The 27,493-nt window shown below is 47.1% G+C and overlaps 1 protein-coding gene across 2 annotated transcripts in view; it reads right to left on the bottom strand.

Annotated features, from left to right (window-relative positions):
- POLR2I (RNA polymerase II subunit I) overlaps nucleotides 1-27,493 on the bottom strand; it is a 216,763-nt gene that overhangs the window by 55,568 nt on the left and 133,702 nt on the right. For both annotated transcript variants that reach the window (XM_085625663.1, XM_085625664.1), the window contains exon 4: nucleotides 8,979-9,053. In XM_085625663.1, the coding sequence (XP_085481789.1) occupies nucleotides 8,979-9,053 (75 nt within the window). The remainder of the gene's footprint in view (nucleotides 1-8,978; nucleotides 9,054-27,493) is intronic.

The following is a 27,493-nucleotide window of genomic DNA, read 5'->3' as shown; positions in this document are numbered from 1 at the left end:
TCTGCTGAAACTGCTGCCTGAAGTGTCAACTTTTATTAATACTAAACAAAAATCGCACTACCGTGCCAGGGCCAGACTTGGCGTTGATAATGATTGTTTGAAAAGGGAACTTTGAAAGGATACGAACTTGACCAATTCTGGTTTCAAAATATAAGAGAACACTGTAGAGGCATGCGTCTACCGACTGTTATATATAATTTGGGATATATTTCTTAATCTGTCGAGTTCAGCCACTGCATGATTATATTGTTGTCTCTTTTTGAAACTCAGAAGCAGTAACATTGTCGTGGTGTCACTAGGGCTTCAAGTGGATGCTTTCTCAATATTATATACAAGCCACAGTTACTGCTAATTTATCTTATGCAACTAACAACGATTGACAAAGCCAATAGTCCTAACTTGTTGTAGGTATCATGTTACTTGCTGTATCATTATGCCTGGATGCAATGACAAAAGAGACAGCAAAAGGTGAGGAGGGCAGACAGGTGAGGGGGGCAGGCTGAGGACAGTTAGTGACTAGGGCAGGCAGAACCAGGGCAGATGTGAGGAGTTAAGAGGTGGGCATAATGAAGCCAAACAGGTGTGCAGGAGAGGAAGAGGTTAGGGCAGGGTTGAGGGAAGTGAGAGGTAGGCAGAGAGAAGGCAAACAAGTGAGTGACATAGGGAGAGGCAAGGTCAGACTGAGGCGAGGACAGGCAGGTGAGAGCTCCAGAGGGCAGAACAGGTGGGCACAGTAAGAGCACGAAGGTGACGGCAGCCTGGGAGTGGGCACCGCGAGGGTAAAAGTGGGGACATGCAGAGGAAAGGACACCGGTGACGCCAGTCTTAGTTGGGCACACGGTAAGAGGACGCACCCCAGGCGAGGACCCTCAAAGGTGGGGACATACATAGGACAGGGCAGAGGTTAGGACAGGGCAGGCAGAGGTCAGCGCAACGAGGGCAGACAGATAAGACCGACCAGAGGTGAGAACAAACGCGGCACTGGCATGTATGGGCGCGGATGCCACCATGCCATGCTGCACTGGGAATCACGCCGAGGAACTTACCAGGACCAGTCAGGGAGGTCGGGCAGTGCCCAGCTCCGAAAAGCCAGGGCCTCGTGGGGGGTGCGAAGGGTGTGTGTCTGTCCGCAGCCCCCGGGCTTCCTGGGGTGTTTACACACAAGGCGCAGTGTGCGCCCAACTGACTCAAACTTCATCACAAGTAAAGCCCAGAGGGGTGTCCGCTTTCAGCCATGATCAGCCCAGAAACTAGAGCCGACGGGGCCCCGCCCCCAAGCCAGCAGAGGGGCAGCATGGGGGGCAAGGCAACACGGGACAAGAAGAGGGGCTCCAGGAAAAAGAGGAGGAGCCGATATAAAGAGAGAAAGAGGGGATGGGGGGGGGTAAGAGGGTGGCGAGGTAGGGAGGAGGAAACGTGGGCGGGAGTTAGGAGAAGGAAATAGGGGGAGGAAGAGGATTGGATGGGAGACGGTGAGGGCAGAGGATGGGGACATGCAGGAGGGATACTAAACGAGGGGAAAGAGACTCGAGTAAGGGGAGAGAAAAGGAGGAGGCGGGAAGTAGAATAGAAGAGAGATGGGAGGATAGAGTTGACGTTGAAATAGAAGGAGAGGCGAGGCGGAAGAAAAAGAGGAAGCAGGGTCAAGGGGATAAGGGGCAGTGACGTAACATAAGCCCACACAGACAGGGGTCCCCCTCCAGCCCTGGCAGGCCCCTGGAAAGAGAGCTCCCCCACCATGTACCTTGCAGGGGACCAGGCGGGCAAAAAACGCAACAAAAGCCTCGTTAACGAGTAAATGGTCTTTTAAAGACCTGTGAAGTACTCGGGTCCGGCTGCAATTAGACGGACGCCAGCCCGCGAGGCTCTCTCAGCCGGGCTGATGCACATGACGGGGGGGGGGGGGGGGGGGGGGGGGGGAGGGGGGGCTGAAGCCCGGTGAGGCCAATGGGTGTTGCGCGCCTGCAGGGGACCCACCCTCAAGTTTAGTTACGCCACTGGAGGGGGGGGGGGGGGGGAAGGGAGATTGGGGGTGGGTAGAGAAACTCTGGTTGCGGGTTATTGTGGGAAGCAGGCCTGGTGAACACTGCTACGCTGGGGATCCAGTCATACATACCATGTGTGCGGTTTATTTTACTCTGGCAAAGCTTATTCGGACTTGAATCCTTCTGAAGTCGGGGACTCGGGTACTGTTACAACGCACGAGCTACAGTCAGTCATTTGAGTCTAAAACTGAGGTTTTACCATCTGCTAAAATCCCAATTCCGGGAACCTTGTCAGGCGTGCAGGTCACTAAACGTTTCCACCCTGCAATGGTAAAACGTGTATTAATGAACAATCAAGGGCAGGAGGGGCGTGTGGTGTCTGATTGCAAGTGCTGCAGTTTCCATCCAAAGGTTGCTTCGTTTTCTGCTCCTGTGGCAGTAGTGTCTGTGTGTGTGTGGGAGGAGCAGTGGGGCGGGGGGCGGGAGTGTAAAGCAAGTGTGTTTTCTTAAGAGGCGAAATGATTCCAACTCTGGAGGCGATGCTGTTTAGGCCATTCAGCTACAGCTCGGACTGGGGGAGGCTGTGGGTTCAGGACATATGTCCCGCTCTGCAGACAGCTTTCAGCCCCTCCTTTCTCTCCAGAAAGGAGACATACGGAGGGGATGGAAGACAAAAGGAGGCAGCGGAGAGCAGATGTCAGCACAGATTGGGTAGTGGGTACCTCGAAATGTTAAAAAAACAAGGAGGACCGCATGGCTCGCTCGTAGCCGTTGTCTCAAGTGACGCCCGCACTCCGACGCGCGGAATCACTCACCCGGCGTCCTTTCAAAGCGCGGGTAACCTGAGACGCCACGAGCTACAGTCAGTCATTTGAGTCTAAAACTGAGGTTTTACCATCTGCTAAAATCCCAATTCCGGGAACCTTGCCAGGCGTGCAGGTCACTAAACGTTTCCACCCTGCAATGGTAAAACGTGTATTAATGAACAATCAAGGGCAGGAGGGGCGTGTGGTGTCTGATTGCAAGTGCTGCAGTTTCCATCCAAAGGTTGCTTCGTTTTCTGCTCCTGTGGAAGTAGTGTCTGTGTGTGTGTGGGAGGAGCAGTGGGGCGGGGGGCGGGAGTGTAAAGCAAGTGTGTTTTCTTAAGAGGCAAAATGATTCCAACTCTGGAGGCGATGCTGTTTAGGCCATGCAGCTACAGCTCGGACTGGGGGAGGCTGTGGGTTCAGGACATATGTCCCGCTCTGCAGACAGCTTTCAGCCCCTCCTTTCTCTACAGAAAGGAGACATACGGAGGGGATGGAAGACAAAAGGAGGCAGCGGAGAGCAGATGTCAGCACAGATTGGGTAGTGGGTACCTCGAAATGTTAAAAAAACAAGGAGGAAGCTGCGAGCTGCACGAACCTGATGCTGGACACCACCGCCTTTCTCCGAGGCACAGCAGAAATGCCTCGGAGAAAGGGAGCGTCCTTTTCGGATTCGGGGGCGTGTTTTGCTGTTGTCTCCTCCCTGAGACTTTTCGCAAAAAACACGCCCCCCGATCCGAAAAGGACGGGGCATGATTGGAGTGACGGGACCTCTTCTCCAGTGGCTGGCCAGCATTTACTAGGCCAGCCAATGGAGAACAGGCTAGAAGAGGGGCGGGTTCAAGCCCCTCTTCTCCCAAGTCATTATCTCTCGCGAGCGAGACTGCGCAAGCGCAGCCATCGCTAGCCGAGACCTAAAAACGAGTCTTTTAAACCAATGTGAGAGCGTTTTCCGTGTAGTTACACCTCTCACCGCATGACATCATCACGCTCCCAACATGCTTTGCACTTTGAGCGCGTAAGGCTTTGAACGCGTTGAGCTTTCGATTATTCCCCGCAAGGTGGAACGCGCTGGAGCAGTAGCTCTAAGCGAATGTTGGTAAGTGTTTTTTTCCCACATAGATTATTTCGCCCGTTATGGCCGCCTTTAAAGCGTTAGCGGTGCAACAATAGCAATGGGACACAACTTTTATCGTCAGAAACTGCCGTGGGCGCGATCAAAGCGCGTATATAAACTTGCAACACAGCCGCTGGCACAATCAGAGCGCAATTAGGGCATTTCTTCATACTTTAAAGTATTACCCATCTCTTTTTTTTTTTAAACTGCTAAACATGCGAAATTCACATAAATCCCACAGCCGCTGGTGCAATCATGAGCACAACATTCACAAAACGGCCGCTGGTGCATACACGCACTAATACCCAATACCTATACGGGATTTTCACTTTTTCTTAACAAGTGAGCGCTGTCCTCTTCTGACTCCCAGTCGTCGCCAGTGTGAAGTAACCGAGAAGGAGACTCGAGATGATTTCCAGAAGTAGTTTATTCTGTCAGAGAGAACAGCTTGTACATCCACACAGGTCAATCCCCCAACTGCCTCTGAACCACAACCCACCATGGAACCTAGAACGCTCTTAGAGCAATAACACTCTAAACCAGAGCGTGGACGTGAATAGACTGAACACTACAGTAGGTTTGTGAAGTAAAATTGCCTCTAAGAATATCCCAAAAGAAAATGTTATATTGGTATCCCATAGCAAGATTAAAACAAAACTGATGATGCTTGTGGAGCAATTAATAGGACCCTAGCATCCAGAAAGGTCTACATGTCTCAGCCATATATTCTAGATCTCCATAAAAGGACCAAATGGCTTTCCATCAGGGTGAATGATGCAAAACCCTCATACTAATATCACGAAAGTAACCATGTATTAATAATACTGCTGCACACTTTATGCTAATCAAGTGTTGGTATCCTGAGCTTGGAGACATCGAATTAGGTATTTTGCGGGTGAAAACCTTTGAAGAGTCTGTGAATACAGGGTTTGCACGTCTCGAAGATTCCATGTGGCCTTATTAAGAAACCAAACAGATCCCTTTTTATGAAGAGGTGCCTCATATGTGTGTGTATGAACTGCATGCCTTTTTAGTTGATTAATGCATGTGATACAGTTGCTACTGTAAAGGAAAACCCCTTAGGATAGCGTGTGAATGAGACCTACTGAAAACATCATAACTCCTAAATATGCTTTTATACCTCTAGCCTGTGAGCTGGAACTACAATAAAGCTTTGTGTGCACGACACATTTTGTGACTTCCATCATTTATGTGTGCAGTTTGGTCACAACATTAACTTCATGTAGGACGTTAGGAGGCAGCATCACACGTTTGGTACACTGATGAGATTTTGACTCAATATAATGACATATTAGCATGAGTTTGTACACAAATAATTTACTTATAGCAAAACTCTAAGTTACCAAATGTTATGCTTTGATACCATCATTTATATAACGATTTTCGACCTTCAGTATTTATTAGCTATTTTATGGAGAGTGGTCACGATGCATTAGGTTGAAAAACACTTAAGCTCGGAACAGTTTTTTTACAGACCAGTAAATTATATAATATGATATTTCACATAATATGTATGAATGTACTATGGCAAAAATAAAATAAAAAATAAACGCATAGTAGCAGTGACTAGCACAATACCCCTTACTTCAGCAAAGAGAAGGTTGTTCAGATTTGGAATTGGGGCTGAAGTAACAGGTTTCTCAGTTTTTTTTTTTTTAGATATCATAGGACGGAATGATCTTAATATCTGGAGGGACGGCATTCCGATTCCCTTGGTTCCCTTCCAGAGAATTCTTGTCTTTGACTTTTTGTCTTGTTGAGACGAGCTTGTTCTTTCAAAGAGTAGTTTTCTAGTATTTGGAGGAGGTCTTGTCCCTCCAAGATGGTCAGCTTCTGGCCACGGCAGTTGTGAGGGTTTCCAAAAACATGGCATGTGCATGATGCAGGCTACATTAATGATGCTCTTCATTTCTATAGGTGAGCCATGACAAAGAAACCAAATTAGGTGAGATATGGTCATAGTTTCTGTGCCTGACAGCTGCCTGGCTGGCTGCTTTGAAGGAAGCAAGATGCAATTTTGTAATTTCTATGAGTCTGAACTTTCCACAGTCCAGTTTTAAAAAGAATATATAATAACATTTACTAGTAAAGCACTTGATCCAAACAAGTATCTAGCAGCTGAAAAATTAGTGCTACCCTAGTTAATATTATTCATTTTATTAATACCAGGATAATATAAAGCGGAGGGTGATCTGCTGGGGTTTGCACAGGTCATGATGGTGTCAAAGAACCTGGCCCAGTTTGGCACTGACTTACTTACATATATGTGTGTAATCCCTACTTGGTGTACATGATCTTGTTGATCGTCTCCTAACCCATTATGTAATATATAGCGCCCCGTTGCTTCAAAGCTAGGAACCTAGCCGCACACAATATAAACGACAATATATACTTGCAAGTTGTATCAGGGATAAAAGGTTTGATTATGCAGAGGAGTCTCATAGTGCTTTCTTTGCCATCACAATGATGGGCCCTTTAAAGCTAAAGCTTTGTCAAAATAGAGGTCAAGAGATTTTTTTAGACTGTCTGATTGAAGTGTTAATACCATAAGTAAGTTAAGTTAAAATTTCAATTGGGATACGGAGAAAGCAGGAGGAACTAGTGGGTTAGGCTTCGGGTTGTGGTGTGACAATCATGTTTGAATGTCCTCAAGTATTAGGACCAAAGATTCCCTGTCATTTGGGTAGGCATTTTCAGGTAAAGCTCGGTGTAATCGCAGCCTCACCTGCCTGCCCAGCACCGTCGACCTTGCCATGCCGGTTCCCAGAGGGGTGTGTAGCCAGCCAGGTTCACTTCAGTACAGTGTGCAGGCCCCTGGGCCTTGGCAGCAGGAGTACTTCCGGGTCAGGAACCGACTTCGGGGCATGCAGCCATTACAAAAGACCCCCTGTCTGGAATTACTATGTCATGCGTGGTGGTGGTGGAGGGCACTCCGCATGCGAGCTGCCCCCTCTGCGTTTGGGGATGGCTGCAGGCATAGAGCATCACTTAAACCTGCTCATGCTACCTCCTTCCGCTCTCTGGAGAATCCCGCCACCCCCTGTCCTCTTTGGACGGACCCAGACAGCACCAAAAGGGACACGAGACTCCTGAGCAGGCAATCAATGCAAGGCAGCCAAAGTGACTCTTTGAGCAGGGAATGTGCCGGTAAGGGAGGGTCCCCCGTGCGATGAGCTCCATACATCCTTCATGTCACCAAAGAAAGTGCAGAACTGGACATTTGGGGCCATTGCTACTCATGCTGCTTTTTTACCACTTTGGAGGAAGCAGGCTGGTGGTTTTCGTCGTCACTCTATTCTTAGAGGGTGCTGTTATTGTGGGGTACACCTCCTGTCGACTGTCTGACATCGAGCATGCACCGTCCCTGATGAGCCTAGTGCTGAGTGACGGTGGCGGCTGCTAGGGACCTCATTGAAGGAATCGCTGATTTTGTACACCCGAGGACAATGGGAGGATCCGGTGTGGTGCCAGTCGGAGGGTCACTCATCCTTGGGCCGCTATGGGCAAGGATAAGGGGCTGCAGTTGCATGCCAAGCCCAAGATAGACGTACACAACCCCCTCCGTGGAGCCAGTGTGATTGGCTGTCCCAAATCCATAATTGCAAGGGGGGGGGGGGGGGGTAGCCTCCAAAGATGTAGCCACAATTCTGCAAGTAAACCAGACCTCTCGTGAAGCAGTCAAAACAAAAATTGAGGAGGCGGGAGTAAATGCATCCCTCCTTTGCCAGGACCTCCGTAATTTAGCCGGGAGAGTCACACAGGCAAAGGGTAGAGCGCTGTCTCAGTGGTTCATGGTGGAGCGTGCTCACCAGTCCCTAGCCCAACTCCCTCCTCCGGAAGCACCGCTGTACCCCATAGTTGCCAGGCTATTGAATTACGGGGACCGTGACAGCATACTGCGTGCGGCACGCACATATGGGGACTTACACTTCCAATCCATAGCATCATTGTATTTTCCGATTACACGAAGATGATACAGAAGCAGCGCAGATCTTTCAATGCCGTTAAAGCAAAAGTGGGAGGAATGTTATTGCGGTACATGCTCATCTTCCCATCAAAATTAATAGAGGCCCAAAATTCACAAATCACATTTTTTTGAGACCCCAGAGGAGGCATGGGGGTGGGTGGCGGAGCAGTGAGAAATCAGTTGTCTCAAACCCCGGCTTCTGTGCCAGGGTGGGTCAGCGTCGACAAACGAGGGTATCACAAAGCAACTAGTTTTTTTTCTTTCAGGGGTGCGGAGATCGCCTTGCGCGGCAAGGCAGTAATCGTTTCTGACACTGTGGAATTGCTAATCAGATACTTTATCCAGCCGGTACCTCTAGAGTAAATGTTTTCATATGTTTCCAAACTCTCTTCTAGTACACAATCACAGGAGTACACTTCTACAGCCTCCAGAACCTCAGGGAAAGCGCTCAAAACCCTCCGAGTATCAGACAGATGCTAACAACAAAGTCTAGTCCTAGTCCAGTTGCCACTGGGATTCTATACAGGAATGACCACTTCACCTTTTTTTATGTTCCTGAAACCACTCAGGGGATCAGCCTTATGATCTCAAGGGCCTAACTTCCTCAGGTCCTTCTCACTGGTCAAAGATGTCAGGTGCAGCACATTCAGTCATCCTAGTTTCCTTTCCCAAATCCAGCAGTGTTCTGAGAAAGGCTGGGCGAGGGGCAACCGTTATAGGGTTTTCCTCCTGTGAGTGGGGTGCACCGCAGAGTGGGGTGCACCGCAAGACACTCGTATTCCCGCTATCTTTATGCCTGCTCAAGGGCAAGGGCTGGAAGAAATAGCATACTATCTGGGCTAGGGTACTCAGCAGGGTTGCTCTTTCTCCCACCTCCTGTAAGGTGTGAAAATCGGCGTTATGAGATTTGCCACAGTGCATGGTAAAAGAGGCCTTTGAAATCATTAGTCTCTCCGTGCCATTCTACTTTACTCAGAAGCTTACATTTGATATTTTTGTTATTTTTCTGTCTTTAAACTCAAAAAACAGGTTGAACTTAAAATAAAGCTATACTGGATGTGAATGTGTATGCTGCTACTTACTTTGCACATGGATGATCTTCTGTCCGTGGCAACGTTGGATCTTGAGAGACATCAGCAATGATTTGTGTCAACTCACTGCAAAGCAATAAAGCAGCATCCACATATTAAAATATCTGATGAAGGTAATGAACACTATAACAATTTGAATATGTACAACAATAGAACACCAGCATAGCATCTTTCTATTCAAGAAAATATTATACTCAACATATACCACATTTGGGGTGGACAGCATAAATATTCAGTACATTTATATTAGTTTTTCCACATCATTAGGAAGGGCCCAAGAGTAGAAAAGTTCCATGACATTTTCCTATTGCCACATACTGAGTTACATTTGGAGCATGGATCTGATAATATGGCACCTCATTCAAAACACTGGAAGGAGGGTATCGTTAGCATTGAGGAAAGTAATGTTTCACCTAAATCCAATAACAGCAAATATGTTGGAAAAAAACTAACAAAAAGGTTAACTTCTCCTGCATTTGATTTTCAGTATAAAAATGTAACCCTACAAAAAAATGTGACTGTCTATAATTGTCCTTAAGCATTGGTCCTAAATTCATCATGCTATAATATTAAGAGGAATACGCACATTTCCATGTGTCTGCTTTCTAGATTTCAGACAGTGTAAAAGCCCTAGTAATACAGGCATACAAAAGGAAAATATTACTTAGCTGAACCAACTGTTTGAGATTGTTGTGCTGTAGATTACACGACTTGCATTATTCTGCATTATTCTGCATCCAACGCTGGGTTTACCACGAGATTTAAGTTTCGAATTCGAGAACGACTCATGACCATGCAGCTTAAACGCTCAATGCATTAGCATGCAGACTGCACGGATGAGATTTGTATTCTTCCACCTTAGGAGTAGGTGTGGCAGCTTGTGTGTGAGAAGTTAACAATGAAATGTCTAGTAAACTAAACTAATAGGCCCACTGTTTGACCTGTCAGACGTAGGGTGGCCTTCTCCCAAACTTTTAGCCTTTTCCTCTGTTTTGCTGAAAATGCACCTTCTCAGTCCAGCACATAGAGTCTCGTCTGCAGTGGAGGGGAATGCAAGGATCAGAGGAGCATCGCGAATGGTAGTCGATATAGCATGAAGAGCAGACCTGGTGGAGGGTCACTGCTGGAGCGCAAAGATCCTGTTGCTGTCGCAAGCGTGCGGGCTGGAGCTTCGGAGTGGCACTCAACGAGAAGAGTCGATAGGACAGCCCGAAGAATCGGGTAGACTGAACCTTGCAGACTGTGCGAGCGACAAGGTTTTGGCTGCATTAGGTCTGCTGGCCCATAAACGTTAATTCGGCTCTTTGAGGCCACACCAAGGGTCCAGGATCTGAGGGGCATCACTTGGGGGGCAGGGGCTTGCTTCAGCTGGATCTGGGTGCAGGTGGTTGTGTGCCTGTTATGCCCCTGTGGCTCTTTACAGGAGGCCAGCAGACTACCCCTTGGAGTCACTCCGGGAGTCCTGGGTTCAGGTGCACGTCCAATCCCTTGGACACTGGCAGGAATGCAGCAGGGCCACAGTCCAGAAGGGCAGCATTCTTTTCAGCAGCACTGCAGTCCTTCATCCTGGCAGAGTTTCAGGAGATCCAGAAGTGTACTGAAAAGTTGGTGTCTGAGGTCAAATATTTATTCCAGGTACCTCCTTTGAAGTGGGAGAAGTTTCTAGAGGTTTCTTTGAAGTGCAAGGTTTTTCTGCCTTACCATGTCCTGGCTCCAGACTAACTACAGGGGGTAGGCAGCCCTTTGTGTGAAGGCAGGACACAACCTATTCAAGTATAAGGAGGGTTGGGCCCAGCTCTGCCCTCCCATCCTGCCAGGGATGGCCCATCCAGGCACACCTAAGCTCTCTATTGTGTGTGGCTGTCTATGAGGAATACCAAAGCTATACCCAGTCATGTGATCCAGACACAGGCTACAGGCCCTAAATGGCTAAGGTAGGAAAATGCCAAAGTTCTAAAGGTAGCATTTTCATAATTGCAATTTGAAATGCGACTTTACCATAAGAGAGGTTTTTTTCATTACAATTCCAAAGACACCAAGCATGGACTGTTTACCTATTTCCATTTGAAAGTTACAGCTTATTAAATGTAATACGGAAACTAATGCTATCTTATAGGGGAGGTAGGCCTTGTAGTAGTGGAATACAAATGTAAGAGTTTTTCTCTACTAGGACATTTAAGCTTAAATATACATGTGGGGCGTCGCCTGGCGCAGATGGGAGTGAGCAGCGCAATCTCTGAGATCTCTGTGGTCTCGCGGCCATCCAAAATCATCCTGCTGTATTTTGCACCCCCACAACTCTAATTTTGAAAGAATAGCCCCCACTACAGTCTCCTGTTGTTGGTCCACCTGAGTGCTCTTGGGGGGTGAACCGGAGCAACAAGGGCCATTGATGGGCCTGGGCCACGGCAGTGCCGGGAGGCAAGATGGCGGCCCGCAAGCCCAAATAATGGAGGGGCAGCCTGGAGAACCTGCTGGGTGCCCCAGCATCGCCTGCATTACGATTGAGGGGTCTCGCGGCTGCCCCAGGTGATCGCTTGACTGTGCTGCTGTTCAATGCGTGATGGGGTTGAGGGACAGAGGGGGAGTGTCCGCAGGACCCATGGTGTGACCCTATCCAATGGGCTGCGAGTGCATTACTGGCTGGCTCAGGGCATCGCTGCGGTCAGTTCTTTACTGCCTGTGGGACCCACGGTGAGTGCAGGGCCTTGTGCCAGAGGCGGCTGGCTGCTGAGGAACGCTGCGGCTGAAGGGGCCCGCCTGCGACAGCATCAGCATGGTGCAGCTCGGCCCAACCTTATATGACTTTCCTCCCTGCAGCTGAAAGCTCAGAACGCGCATCTGCGGGAGACATGGTGAGCTGGGCACTGCCACTGGAGCAATTTATCAGGAGGTGAGGGGGCACGCAACCCTCTCCAAGGGGGCCACAACATTCGACAGATGCAGCAGGATTGTCGGTGAGCGGTTGAAGCAGCAGCCAACATTAGATCATCAAACGCACACTCACCCTGGGTGGAGTCTCGGGGATCGGTGGAGGAAACTGATTCAGACCCAGGCTCGTCAGGAACTAAACTGCCGCAAATCACGTATAGATGCCCCTGGACTGAGAATGGGGCAACATAACTGTCAAACATTGGCTTATGCTGAGGAAACCGTTGGAGTGGCACATCTGCATATGAGGTACATTGTTGCTGTTCTAGTATTTTGGTGGCTGGCGAAGATCCCGGAGCCTCTGTCTCCGAAGCCGGCTTATATCCACTCAGAGTTTTGTGTGATCTACTCAAAGTGTTTATTGTTCTATTTTAGTTTGAATGGCGAGGGATGTTGCATTTCTGTTCTGGGATGGGGAGACCCTATCAAAGTCCAGTGATATGTTGCTCGTCTGTATTACAATATTCTGTGAGATGGGGGGGACTGTTTGGGGGCCTAGACAGCCCTACCTACCTGCTCCCATGCTGTTCTTTCGGTCCCAATGGCAGGACGTGATATGGACTATAAACTGATTATGTGGAATGTCCAGGGCTCAATACCATGGCAAAGAAATGTAGGATTTAGGCCTATTTGAAGCTCAGGGGTGTCCACACTGCCCTACTCCAGGAAACTCGGCTAACTGCACTGGAAGGGGCTGCCCTCCATAAACAGTGGCGGGGACAACTTTATTATACTACGTATTCTGCCTCTGCCAGGGGGGAGCTTATATGAGTGAGGCCGGGGGTACCTTTCCAGACCTTAGATGTGCAAACTAACATTGAGGGTAGATATGTCATACTTAGCGGGAGAGTGGGGGGGAGCAGGGATATCATGCTCATTAATCTGTACACCCCTAACACGGACCAGGCCTGCTTCTGCAAAATATCCCTGGTGCAGGGGGCCACTTGCACCTCACCCTGTTCTCCTCAGTGGAGACTTCAATTGCATAGCTGACCCACTACTGGCCCCATGCCCCATTGAGGGACACCCCTGTGCTGCATTTAGCAGATACGTTCCAGATGTGGTAAACATATTGGGGGTTGGTGGACACTTAGATGCGCACTCATCAGGGAGACAGGGACTATTCACATGCGTTTGGACGACTTTCTCTGCACACCATCTTTACACACACTAGTGACTCACTCCAAGTATTTAGCTAGGACCATATCCCGTTGCTCTTGACGCTGGCTTGGGTCCCCTCCCCTACTAGGATCCCAGCTTGGCACCTCAAAAGTAACAATCTGGAGTACCAGGCTTTCCAGCAAAAAAATGACGAGGGAATCCATCAATATTTCACAGAGAATGTGCTTACTGCTTCCTCTATTCTGACAGAGTGGGAGGCCTTTATGGTTGTGATCAGGGGTCAGTGCATAGCTCACGTGGGTAGGGTCCACAAAACCCTTCGACATGGAGGTCCTAGAGTAAGAGTGTACACTTAAACAGTTAGAGCAGGATAGCTACGAAGACCCTATTCAGCAACAGGCGCTTTTGAAGGCGCGGGAAACACTTGCGAAGGTTGTTGAATGGCTCCGCTGCTTTGATTACCGGGAATACCTGTCCCAAGCGCATGCGAAACCTGGCTAGTCAGACTCGCTGCTAGCCTGGCTGGTGAATCCATTAAAGTCAGGATCACCCATATTGAAATTGGAGGATGCTCAAGCTGGCAGAGGGTATAAGCAGGTCGAAATTAACGAGTTGTTAAAGAATTACTACACTACCCTGTATTCCTGATGCAGCCGTGCATCTGCAGAGGCAATGTCCACGTACCTAGAGCAGATCCAAATGCCCGTCCTACCTCCCTCAAGAGGTAGTGGAGAAACTGTTGGCAGACATAACTAGGAGACGAAATAGCAGCCGCTATTGCTGCCATGGCCAGTGGTAAAGTACTGGTTTCTGAAGGGCTCCCAGTGGAGCTTTATGCTGTATACCGCAACCAGCTAGCGCCCAAACTCTTTAGAGGTATAAGAGATGACACGGGACACTCGGTCTCTGCCACCAACGTAGAGGGAGACACTAATCGTCCTAGTGCCCGAAGCCGGGTGCCCAGCAAAGGATGTCACGGCGTATCGATCCCTGTTGGTGTTAAACATTGACTAAAATCCTGGCCAGAATACAGGGCTTATGAATCTTGCCCTATTTGCAGCACACACTGATCAAAAAGGTTTCATACCGAACGTAACACCACCCTAAACAGTTTAAGGGTCACAGCGATCCTGCTAGCAGCCCCACAGTTAAGTCCCGATGTGGTGATAATGTCTGTTGACATAGCGAAATCTTTAGACAATTTGGACTGGGAATACCTATACGCTGTGATGGAGAAAGTAGGTTTGGGCAGGAGCATCACTGACTGGACTAGGATGTGGTATGCTTCCCCTACGGCGAGAGTGAGAGTTGGCAGGATGATCTCCGACGCTTATTGTGTAGAGTTGGACACAAGACAGTGGTGCCCCTTATCCCCCTGCTCTTTGCCATCACGGTTGAACCACTGGAGTGCACTATGGTGGTCCCGAAGCGTTTGGGGAGATGCACCATATAGCACCTTCTGTGGACGACATGCTCCTTTTTCTTAATGATAGGCGAACGGACGTTGTCAGGGCCTCCTGGGTGACTTCGAGGCTCTGTCTGGGCTAAACTGGCAGAAGATCGGCTTCTTCCCCTTGGACCCCTGGAGAAACAGGCATGGGATCCTGAGGGGCCTAGGTAGGAACAGACCTTGTTTTGTTACTTGGGGTTCAACTCTATCAAAATGAACTTGACATCCTGGAGGGTAATGTCAGTAAGGCAATTGCAGCACTCCGAGCCCGGGTGGGATTCTGGAAGACGCTTTCCTTCTCAGTGATGGGTAGAATTGCGGTGACAAAAATGGAGGCATTGCCCAGGTGTCGTTACTTTTTTTACTACTCTGCCCATAATATCACACAAGATAAATTCAAATACCTGAACTCACTGTTGGTGGATTTAATTTAGATTAAGTCTGGCACAGGGTGGCACATATGAAGCTACATCGCCCTAGCCTTGATGGAGGCCTTGCAGCCCCTTATTTCGAATCGTATTATCTGGCGGCTCAGATGCAGTGGGTGACGCGATGGAGCAGCCCTTCGGCACAGTTGATAAACCCACTTGTCTTTTTCTGTCCTCCACTGTGCATGGTAGTCCCTCAACCTTCCAGGTGTTTTAAAGACTGGTGGACTGCACACACAGCCACTGCTTGGTTGTAGCAGGAGCCCCTCAAGAAATGCGGCCTCTGCCAAGGTCATTTTATCTTTTTTTTAAAACTGTAAACCTTACTCTTTACAGATTTATCTCTATTCATTCTTACTGCCAGTACTGTATCTTTGGAAACCCCGAGACAGCAGCTATTTCAGCGTCATGTTATCCCCTAGGAGATGAGTGATGCGCTTTACAAATACTGTAAATACATAAATAATAAAATCTGGATATTTTGACTCCAAGGAGAATCTCTAATAACGTCAAGCAGGCAAAACTGGAGTACAGGCAGGATATTAAAGAAAGAAGGTGTACCATGAGAGATGAGGCCTGGGAATCTCTTCATAGAGCGGTGCAACAGCAAGATAGTGCCGCATTCTGGAGAGCAGTGAAGGCCCCGTACCTATTACCTGGAGATGGTCCCTCAATAGAGATGGCTATAACCAAGGAGTCTTGTATTAAGCATTTTTCAAAGGTTTATAATGGACAAGGAAATTCTACTTTGCAACCCAGCGATAGAGGGGAAAAATAATGATAAGGTAGATCTGCAGTTCACTTTGGAGGAAGTGAATAGAGCTGTCGCACTTAGCCTGGGTGGCAAGGCCCCCGGACCAGATGGTGTCCCAGTGGACTTATTTAAGTCTAACGTTACTCTTCGGGAGGCCATAATAACCCAGGTTATTAATGCTAGTTGCCAAGCCTCAACACCAAAGACTTGGGTGGAGTATATTATTGTCCCAAGTTTTAAAAAAAGGGGACCGTCATGATCCCAGTTGTTATAAACCTATTTCTTTACTTGACTCCATGGTAAAAGTGGCCGGGCGTGTTATCCTGAACGTCTGCAAGATTGGGCAGAGGATAGCCGGACTTTATCCGACATACAGTATGGTTTCCAAGAGGGGCTGGGGACAATTGAACAAAGCTTGAACTTGGCTATCCTGGTGGGGAAATATACAAGAGTGAAAAAGGGTAGATTGTTCCTGGCATTTGTGGACCTCACCGCGACCTTCGATTCCCTAAGGCACGACAAATTGTGGGAGGTCCTTGAGGTTGTGGGGGTTGACCCGCACATTATTCTTTTTCTTAGGCGCCTTTATAGTGGTGCATCAGCCAGCATACGTTATGGTCTGGGTGGGGAGCGTACAGTTGCATTTCCCATTAGGAGGGGTGTCAGGCAAGGCTGCGTGCTGGCCCCCTTCCTTTTTAGGTCTCGGCTAGCGATGGCTGCGCTTGCGCAGTCTCGCTCGCGAGAGATAATGACTTGGGAGAAGAGGGGCTTGAACCCGCCCCTCTTCTCCCCTGTTCTCCATTGGCTGGCCTAGTAAATGCTGGCCAGCCATTGGAGAAGAGGTCCCGTCACTCCAATCATGCCCCGTCCTTTTCGGATCGGGGGGCGTGTTTTTTGCGAAAAGTCTCAGGGAGGAGACAACAGCAAAACACGCCCCCGAATCCGAAAAGGATGCTCCCTTTCTCCGAGGCATTTCTGCTGTGCCTCGGAGAAAGGCGGTGGTGTCTTTCGGTGCCCTCGTGTTTTTTTAGGACTCGCACTGGTCTTGGCTACGTCGCACTTGTGCTCAGTGTTTCTTCCAGTGTTTCCCCTTATTAGGACTCGCACTGGTCTTGGCTACGTCGCACTTGTGCTCAGTGTTTCTTCCAGTGTTTCCCCTTAAACAATCTTTGTGCTCCATCATGTACTACAGCTCCTAAGGAACGTCACGGCCACCGAGGTAAAAAGAGCAGCCTACACCTCGAAATCTAACTCGCCTCGTTAAGCTTTCAGCCTCCCTTCGTTTCCTTCCCGAGCTTCGACCCCCACCGCCTCCACACTGAACATCCCACCTGACCTCAGCCAATCAACTCGAGGGCCAGAACTCACCCCGCGAGTCACGCGGCGACGCTACTGCGCCTCCTATTGGACAAAAGGTAAAGATGGTAGGAGGGGTCCTGCGAGACGATTGACAGGCGCGCCGGCAGCTTTTCCTAGCAGCGGCCGGCAACTGCTTGAGAGGAGGAAGAACTGCATTCAGAAGGGCGGTCATCTGTACGCTGCTCTAACGGGACCGCTCCCTCCTCTCCGTCCCTGGGTCGTGCTTTTATTTCTTCTTTTTTCTTTACCTCCTGCCGCTCCTCGTGTCTCCTTACTTTGCTGCTGTCTGGTAGGTGACATATTTATTTTTACTTGAAGGACGCGGCCCTGGGAATGCTGGGCATGTGTGTCTCCTCTGCAAAGGATGCCAGTAGCGCCCAGTTGATGGGTGTCAGCCCAGGGCTGGCACATCGTGGAGCTCTTATCCCAGTTATTTGTGTTCCTGTGTGTTCGAGGCCACATTTCCTCAGTAACAAGTGAGAATCTCCAACCCAAGGGCGTTGACAGTTTAAACCGCATCAAATATTAGCCTCCATTGAGACTGGTGTGTGTGCTGACTGCACAAGACAAGCATCCTGAGATATTGGGTAATAGTAGTACCCCCACTTGCCTTCATGCTCCCTACGGTTTACCTGAAAGATATCTGTTCTGAAATCTAATTTTGGCACTTGTTCCCACGCTCCCGGCACTTGCACTTTGACTCCTACACTGGCTCGTGATGTTATTTGCGTCGATGCAAATAACTTGGTGTTCCCATAGCTTGTCCAAATAAGTTGCTGTTAGAATTGACTGCCCCGACTGCAGATGTTTGTCCTCTATTTAGATAAGTTGGGCCATCCGCATGTCACTATCAACTGCAAATCAGGCCTGGCTCCAGGATTTGGGATCTGGGTGGGCCAAGAAGAAGAATGGATAGGCCATAAAGATAAGCGGGGTTGTCCAGAGACCCCCAGGTGTCTTTGAGCTTGGTGTGTGCATGTTGGGTGGTCTTGTACGGTTTTGAACTGCATACCATACCTATTACCGGGTTCTGACTACTAGTTTTCATTGAGCATTGCTAGAAGTTTACACCTACTGGTTTCCTCCCTAATGCAGTTTCCAGATCACATTATTTTCTCTCCGTGTCACTCCCTCTCTTCCGACTTCACCCTTCTTTCTCTTCATTTCACTTTGCTCTCCTGCTCACTGCACGCTCTTCCTCTCACCCTACTATCTTCTCTCCTTACATCATCCAACTCACTCTCCATCTTAGCCACCTGTTTCCGTACGTCTCTTCACTTTCTACACTTCCCTTTAATCTACCTCTCACCTCATCCTCCTCTCTTTCCACCTTGTCCTACTTTCTTGCTTTCCTGAACTCGCAAACCTCTCACTGTGCCTCAATTTACTCTGACTAGACTTCACCCTTCTCTCTCCACCTCACTCTTCTCTCTCCACCTCACTCTTCTCTCTCCACCTCACTCTTCTCTCTCCACTTAACCCATCTCTCTCTTCCTCACCCTTTTCTCTGTTCCTCGCCCTCCTCTCACTCTTGCTTACTCTTTTCTGTCTTTCCAATTTGCCCTCCTCTCTCCCCATCACAGTTATCCTTTTGTTCTCACTACCCATCCTCTTGCTTCCTCCTTATTAACCCAATTACCCTCCCATCTCTCTGCTACGCCTTCACTTCTCCCCAACTCACCCTTCTCGTAATTTCAATAAATAATTCATTTGTGGATTTATATAGTGCGGCTTGTCACCCGTGAGGGTATCCATGCACCGTCAATGGGCTTGGGGAGATTAAATGATTTACCCAGATTGACATAACATTGATGACAGCACAGGCACTCTGAAGATTATTCCAGCACCACTGTCCCCACCCCGCCACCCCATTCACATGGTGTCCATCAGCCACTTCCGTTCTGGTACACAACTGCACCAACGCATGCTTCTTTGTAATGCCTGAAGTGAAAAGCGCAGGATGGCTGAAAGTCACACACCAGACATGGGGCCAGCGGGAAAGATGTGGAAATTAAGGATACCGAGCGACTGGGTATATTCAAGGGCGTGCTGCTGCAGTCCAGGGCTTTTCTTTTACAAATCAGTTTCAAAGTTTGTGCAGTCACTTGTATCCAGTGAACTGATCTAGGACTACAACTCCCAGAATGCAATTCAAAAGATTTTAAATGCAAACCCAGGACAACAGCCTTGCACCCTTAATGACAGTTCATAGCAGAGGACATGACACGCATAAAAACTATGTTACAGTTTTGTAAATACAGGGATTGTGTACACAGAAACTGCCCAAATCACTGGTACAGAACAGGGTCAATTCCCTCTGCCCTGCCAAGCTTCCCATGCATGCATGATGAACTGTTCCAACCCAAGTTTTTTTCTCTGCATTGTGGGGATCATTATAACAAGAATTTACAATGCAACGGTCTCGGCATTGTTAAAGTTAGAGCTATTGGAATTGCTCATGACATTATTTTTGATTATGTTTTTAAAACATGTAAAGAAACGGCATTGTTATTTACAATGTCAATAGCTTAATCTGTGTGTGGGTGCAAATGCAATAGGTCTCGCATTGGAGAGTGATTAAGCTATTGACATTGTAAATAACAATGCCGTTTCTTTAAATGTTTTAAAAACAAAAACATAAACAAAAATAATGTCATGAGCAATGCCAATAGCTCTAACTTTACCAATGCCGAGACCATTGCATTGTAAATGCTTGTTAACCTATATATTAACGGATTTGGTGAAGCATTACTTGGGAAGTGTCAAGACTTCCCTCAAGCTGGTAGCCGTTCTATACCTGCTCTCCTTTACGCAGTTGATGCAGTTTTAATGGCACAAACGCAAATCAGTCTCCAGCGGGTCTTAGATAGTTTTACCAACTATATGAAGGACCTCGGTCTTAGTGTTAATATATCAAAGACCTTTGTAATGAGATGCGACCAAGGGAGTCGGAGGTCACGAGATAGGTTTCTGGATGGTCAGAAGTTAGTTACGACTAAGAGTTTTTCATAACTTGGCATCTTATTTAACCAGAACGACTCGTGGGCCCGAACTATATCTTCTAAAAAACTTGTGTTTATTAGGACAACAGCTGCCCTTGCAACTTTTTCAAAGAAGCTAGGCAGGAAATCGCCAAGCGAACTTATTCAAATTTATAAAGCCAAATGTATTACCACTGCGATGTATGGGGCGGGGGTGTGGGGTTTTTGCTAATACTTACCCGTTACAAATTGTGGAAAACTCTTTTCTAAGATATATTTTATCTGTCCCATCAAGTACACCTTCCTATGCTTGTCATGATGATCTAGGTCTCCCTTTAATTCTGATCCTATAAAAACGGAACCCATACTCCTGTGGCTCAGGATTTGGTCGAAACAACAGACCAAGTTAAATAGGGAAATCCAGCAGGATAGCCTCAATCTAGAAGGGGCTTTAAAAATTCCTTGGGAAAGGTTTGTACGTGATTTTATGAAGGAGTTAGGATATCTAGAATATTTCACCGACCCAAGGTCCATGCAGGTGATCTCTAGAAAGGCTTTACAAAAGGAGGGTCTCCAGTTACTGGATACAATAAGAATGTCTGGGGAAATTTTGAAGCCTAGTGTTAAACACCAGTTAATACTAACCACCTTAGGGAAGGAGACATACCTAAGTTTTGTAGCTGGTTGCTTCGAAAGATTGTTATTAACTAGATTTAGGCTGGGCACTGTTCACCGACTCCTGACCTTCCCAAAAATGAATGATTGGTCACTGTTAGACCGGACATCCTTGGCGTGGGTTTTTCCCCTATCTTTCGCCTCTGCTACCTGGATTTTTGATGCTGTTATGGATTTCGTTTTTGCTGGTTTAGATGCTTTGGACACTCTGCCACTGCTGATCAGTGCCAGAGTGTAAGTGCTCCCTGTGTAAAATGTCATATTGATTGGATATACCTGATTGGCATATTTGTATCGCCATAAAGTCCCTAGTAAAGTGCACTGTGTGTGCCAGGGCTGGTGATGACAGATGCTACTAGTGGGCCTGCAGCGCTGATTGCGCCACCCACACGAGTAGCCCTAAAATGGTGTCTCAGGCCTGCCACCGCAGGCCTGCCTGCAGTCCCCGGACTGCCATGTCACCCTGGTCAGTGTCCCCACTGACTAGGCCTAACCCTTCCCTTTTTGTGCACATCAGTCATCCCTATGGAAGGCCCAAGGTACCCCCCTGGGCAGGGTGCAGTGTATGTAAAAGGTAGAGCATGTACTAGTGCAGGTACCATGCCCTGGTAGTGAACAGCGGCCATTTTGTGTGTTCACTGCTGCAAGGTTATCTTGCTCCATAGGCTAACATGGGGGAGGCTGGTGCCAATGGCTATCAGCCTATCTTCTCATAGGAACAAGAGAAGACATGAGTGTTTGATATCCCTGAGCTCAGCATTTAATAACACATCCTTTAGGAGAGGTTGTTTTTAAATCCTGAGTTGGAGAATAGTACTTTTTAGAGAGTAGCTGTTCTCTTGTCTGACCCTTCTGTGTGCCTGGGCATGCTTGTGGATTGACTGTCTGGTTTGAGAGTGACAGGGGCTGGGGATCCCCCAGGAGGTTGGCTGAGTCGGCCCTTTGCTGAATGGCGACATTTGCAAGTAGAGTGGAGGGAGGAGGTAGCACCTGGGAGTGAATAGGGATGTGCCTGCCTGCCATGGTGCTGGCTCCACCTCCTGCTGGGCGGCTGACGACTCTGCCCCTCACTCTGAAAAGAAAGCAGAAGCCAGGAAATCAAAGTGCTCCAGCAACACCCAGAACTGGATCAGACCGGGCTCAGGACCCACTTGCACAAAGACTTCAAAGATTTTTAGGGGTATAAGTACAAGACCCCTGACTTTTTAGATTCTACAATCAAGAGGAACCTCTGCTGAAAGACGGACTGCTGAAGGACTAAAGGAAGATTGCCTTGCTGTGTGCTCTAAGGGCTGACCTGTTCTGCTGTGCAACTGAAGCTGAGGAGGAGAAGGGGCCTTGCTGTGTGCTGTGACCCTACCTACTTGAACTAACAAAACTTTGCTGTGTGCTGTGTCTTCAACTCTGAATCTCCAAGGGCCTGAGAAGAGCTGGCCTCCTGTTTGCAACCCAGGGATAGAAAGGTTGCCAAGACTTTAAAGACTCTGCTGTGTCCCATCTGCGCTGCTGTGTGCTGCGAGGATCGTGGACTGTTCTACCAAGCTTCTAAACATCTGCCCCGGGAAGTGCGCTGGCTGCTCTCTGTTTTGCTGGAGAGTGCCGCGCTGACTCTGGCCTGACACCGGTTGCCGCATTGTGAAGACCGACGTGCTCATCGGCACGTGTATTGCTGTGGCCGCAGGATTGAGGGCGCCCTCGTGCTTACTAGGCCGCTGTACGGCTTGGCGGCGTCACGATCGACCCGCTGACACGGGGCGCCGTGAAATATTCTGCCCGCGATACATCGCCGCGGCCCGGGGGCCTGAAACTGATCAAGAGCTGCACTTCCCGCTCTGCGAAGCCGCGGAGAAGAGAACGAGGAGGCTGCGACCTGATTGGTTGCTGACCGGAGGCTTGGCTGGAGGGGCCGCGCTGCGAGTGGCTGACTCCGGTGACGTCGACATCACAGGGGGCTCGCCGAGGGAGCCGCGACCGGATTGGTCCATTGCTCGGGAGCTGTGAAAGCCCTGCACCACGCAGCCTGAGAGGAGCGCTTTAGTTCTAAGCGCAAGAGGCACCGCTGGAAGAACGTGGGTATTTAACTACTGGAAGCCTACGAACGTATTCCTTTCCTTTGAATACGAGGTCCCACGAGAGACTAGAGACTATCTGTTTACGCTCCTAACAACCTAAGAAAAAGATTGATGTGCAACGCTATGATAATTGATTTCCACTGCTGAAACTAGATAAAGTTATATTTTTGATATACTTACCTGTGTGGTCTACGTTTGTGGTGTACTAGGGGGGTCATTGTAGTTGTTAAGTGCGAATACCTTACACATTGCCTTGGGGATAAGCCTGTCTGCTCGAGCCAAGCTACCTAGAGGGTGAGCAGGGGTTATCTACCGTGTGTGTCCCTGTACCCTGACTAGAAGCAAGGATCCCTATTTGGTCTAAGGTGCTTACCTCTGCCAACTAGAGACCCCCAGATCTAACAGTCACGAACACTGAAAATATGTCCTTGTGATAAATATTCTGACCAATCCACTATTCATGTAGTTTTATTTTGTAAATTTTATACGGAGTTAAGGAAAGCCTGGATAATTCCACTTTTAAAATACCAGGGGTTGAGGCAATGTCACCCAGCTCTAATTAAACTTCAGTTTTTGGAGAACGAACATGTAGCATGGAGGCTAGCTATGTTTTTGAAGAATGTACTCCATCAAAGAAAAAGTATTATAATTGATGAATTATAACTGAATTGCTTTTTATCTCAATTTGTTATATTGTTACTTGACTATTGTTTTTATTTTGTGTAATTTAATGTATAAATGTTATATTTTTTATGTGCTTTTATGATTGTTTAAAAAGCAGTTGGATAAAGTTTTCTTTGACTTTGACTCCAAGGAGATATTATATTAGGCCCATCTATGATAATGGCAGTTACAGACAGTCCATTTACACCTAAAATGCTGACCTGTCAAACAGCTTTCATTATTGTGGTCTACAGGAAGGTACAAGCTAAAGCACTGATGCTGATCAGTTTGGGCCAACTTCGTTTGACATCAAGGACAGGATTTTGATAGAGTATTTTCCATCCCCCAACCGCTGCCCTGCAAGGAGCCATTCTCATTCTGATAAGACATGGAAGGGAAGTTTGTAGGACTCAATGGTCATTGATGGGTAAATGGAGAATCTTTTTTAATTCAACGTACTGTTGATACAATTAATTTAATCTGTGCCATTGTTCTCTTTCGCATAGCTCTGAACCAGATGATGGAAAAAACCATCTGCTTTAGACTCTGCAAGATGATGTATTGCAGGTTTCTTTAAAATTAAACTTAAATCCTCAAGTGCACTACTTATAATATTGCAAACCCAACTCCAGATAGCAAGAGATTGTAAAGTATGAGATCTACAACAACACAAGTTGCAAGCACAACTCTTACCTCTGAGCTCCCAGTCATTATACGCAAGGATTGGAGTAGAAGATTTCATAGGAGAAATAGGATTTTTCATTTTGGATCTGGCTAGAGATTGCTTTAACTGTTTGCCCAAACGTATATTTTTAATACACAATACATTGAGAGAGGGGAGACATACATCAGCCCCCCTCGGACATTGGTTGTTGTAAGACTCAGGAACATTTTTGGCCACACTCAGAGCACAATAATGCCACTGGGTGCTGTACCCACATCAAGAAGTACACTATTTTTACACTATGGTGCTCCTCCCGAGAATAAGGGCTGTACATGCCTTATTCTTGCCAGTGCAATATAATGCAGGAGATTGTTGTGCCTGTGTTGCTTCTGCTAAAGGAGCAGCGATGCATTGTTACCATCAACCCAGCACCACTGCTGTTTGGTGTGTTCCATGACCATGGTTGCTTCAGCGGTTGGTTTTGTTAGAAGTTGTCACACTGTTGCCATTTCTACAGATGTGGGAATGCAAAAGCTACAGAAATGTAAGTGTTGGCGGGATTTGCTGCACTGCTCTTTTGCAATCTACACGAGTGGGGCTCCATTCACTTCCAAGCTTTGCTGTCATGAGCTACAACCAGGAAACAACTTTCAAACGATCAGAAATCTAACTGCGATGTCACTGGCTGGGCCACAACCCAGCAATGTAACCGGGCTACAGAAGAGAGCACCACGATTGACCATCTGCTCAGTACAGCCTCTCAGCACCATCAACCAGTTAGTTCCCAACGTTGCAGGAGTTAAGCAGGGTGCGTCGTCTAGCCACCAATGAGGACTGTACTGTGCAAGAGACTATGGATCCATGCACTGCGTCACCATTAATCTAAGCACTGCTTGTGATCACTGACCCATGTGACTACTGTGTTCAATGCCTAGGGTCATAGATGTATGTAATGTCCAGGAACAATAAACACTGTACTGCCTGGAACCTATAAAACATGTATTGTCTAATGCTGGGGTGCTTTCTTGCCTGGGACAATCAATGCAAGCTCCAAAGGTCTAATGACAACTGTAGTAGGGATAACTGACCACCATTCTCTGGTGACAGGTCCTCTGATGACCAGAAATTACAACTACGGTCTTACTAATGGATTCAAACATGAACTTCGGTTCCTATAAACCAAGATCCTCAAAAAATCTTAGAAGAACCTGGTTGCTATTGAAGTGCACCGCCTCAATTTATCTCAATTAAATGTATATTACTAGGAATTTTATCTGATTGGGTTACACTAAACTAATTGATCACTTAATGCCACTGGTAATATAGTAAATCAGTGTAGCAAGCTATTTGTAGTGCACATAGTGAAACCTGCTTGAGGGTGATGTCTTAAAGGCAGATGGTCTTGTTACAGATGAACAAGTGGGCTGAAACAAGACTGAGTAAATTAAACAACCCTGCCCTCTTGTGGGCTTCGCATGAACATCCCCTATTTATAGATTATATGTTGTCCTCATAATGATGATGGGTCATTTGGAGAAGCAATAATGCTTTTGTGCCGTTTGAACCAAAAATCCACACTCCGCTTTAATGACGGTAGGGTAGGGTAGGTCACACGAAAAACAAAATCGAAATTTAGGTCCTAGGCAAGATTTCCGATTACAGTTACCCAAGAAAGGCCTGAAAGCAGAGCTGAAAGTTGTCCTACAGTACTTATTTATTGCTGGATTACCACCGTTTAAGGATTTTTTACATAGAAATTGGTGAGGTTATTCTACATCCTTTTATCATCACACCGGTTTGATTTAAAGTCCTCGAATCTTTTCATGCAAGGTGCTTTTTTTTTTATCTCGTTACAATGCTTTCACACTGAAGACAATGTTGACAGGTCTTGTTCTATAGGAAAATGCTTCTGAGCAACAGGTACAAATATTGAATATAAGGAAGTAATTCCAATATGTAAGTAGTAAAGTTTGAAATCACTAATTTCCAGATATTGGTTGGTATTTCCCACAAAACTTTTAATGGATGTGTAAATTCATAAATCAGCCAGGACAACATAGGTCAGCCAACACGTGTTTCGACCTTGGCCTGCGAGCCAGGGCTTTTTCAAGGCTGTATATTCCAAAAGCATACAATATTATACATCAAACAATAACACAAGTCATTAAGACCACCATCAGTTACCATCCAATGTCCCACATGTGGGGCAAAACATATAATGCAAGTCATAGAAAGCCATGAAGAATCATAACAGGAACTGTTCAAGTTACCAGTATCATAATGTATATATCATATACCGGTTATGGCCAATTCCACAACAAAATAGAATAGAAGAAAATGCACTCGGTGCAAGAGAGTTAAAACCAACGATACCATAATCAAAGGGCAATAGCTGTGAAAGATAGCCAATACCACCACCAGGGTAGGGTATTGGTTGCCACAGGAGATAGGATAATAACTCTCTTGCACCGGGTGCACTTTCATTCTGTTCTATTTTATTGTGGAATTGGCCATAACCGGAATATGATATATACATTCATGCTATATTATGATACTGGTAACTTGTGCAATTCCTGTTATGATTCTTCTAGGCTATTCTATGACTTGCATTATATATTTTGCCCCACATGTGGGACATTGGATGGTAACTGATGGCGGTCTTAATGACTTGTGTTATTGTTTGATGTATAATATTGTATGCTTTTGGAATATGCAGCCTTGAAAAAGCCCCGGCCGACAGGCCAAGGGCGAAACGTGTTGGCTGACCTATGTTTTCCTGGCTGCTTTATGAATTTACACATCCATTAAAAGTTTGGGGAAAGTACAAACCAATATCTGGAAATTAGTGATATCAAACTTTACTACTTACATATTGGAATTAATTCCTTATATTCAATATTTGTACTTGTTGCTCAGAAGCATTTTCCTATACGTATAAAACAATGGGTAAGGGGTCTCCCTTTGCCTAGAGCAACAACAACCAGATCCAAATGCATGAGGATTAAGGGCAACTGCTGGACCACAATACTCCTTGACTTTCACTACCAGGTCTTGTTCTATGTCAGAATCGGAGATGAGCATTATGCTTTTTTTCTCAACATTAAAACATCAAGATAAACTGCGTTTTTCATCAAACCCAGGGAAAAGAAATATAAAACCAGCAACCAATAGGGACACTGACAGTCAATTATTAAATAATACTTCTTTCGTCATGCCCCCCCCCCCCCTTTCTTCGCCGCTCTGCAGCCACAAGATAAGTGCCTCCTTTTTCTCCTGATAGGTTTCAAGTATTCAGGCGTAGTATATGTTTCTACCCAAAAAGCTTTTTCTTCCCTGATAACAGGGGCGCTGCAGGAACGCATTTCAGCGCTCCTCACACTGCACCCTCATTGCTTTATTAGTCGGCT

This window comes from Triturus cristatus, chromosome 9, assembly GCF_964204655.1.
Source record: "Triturus cristatus chromosome 9, aTriCri1.1, whole genome shotgun sequence".
NCBI lineage: Eukaryota > Metazoa > Chordata > Amphibia > Caudata > Salamandridae > Triturus > Triturus cristatus.
This window is presented reverse-complemented; position numbering and strand designations above follow the sequence as displayed.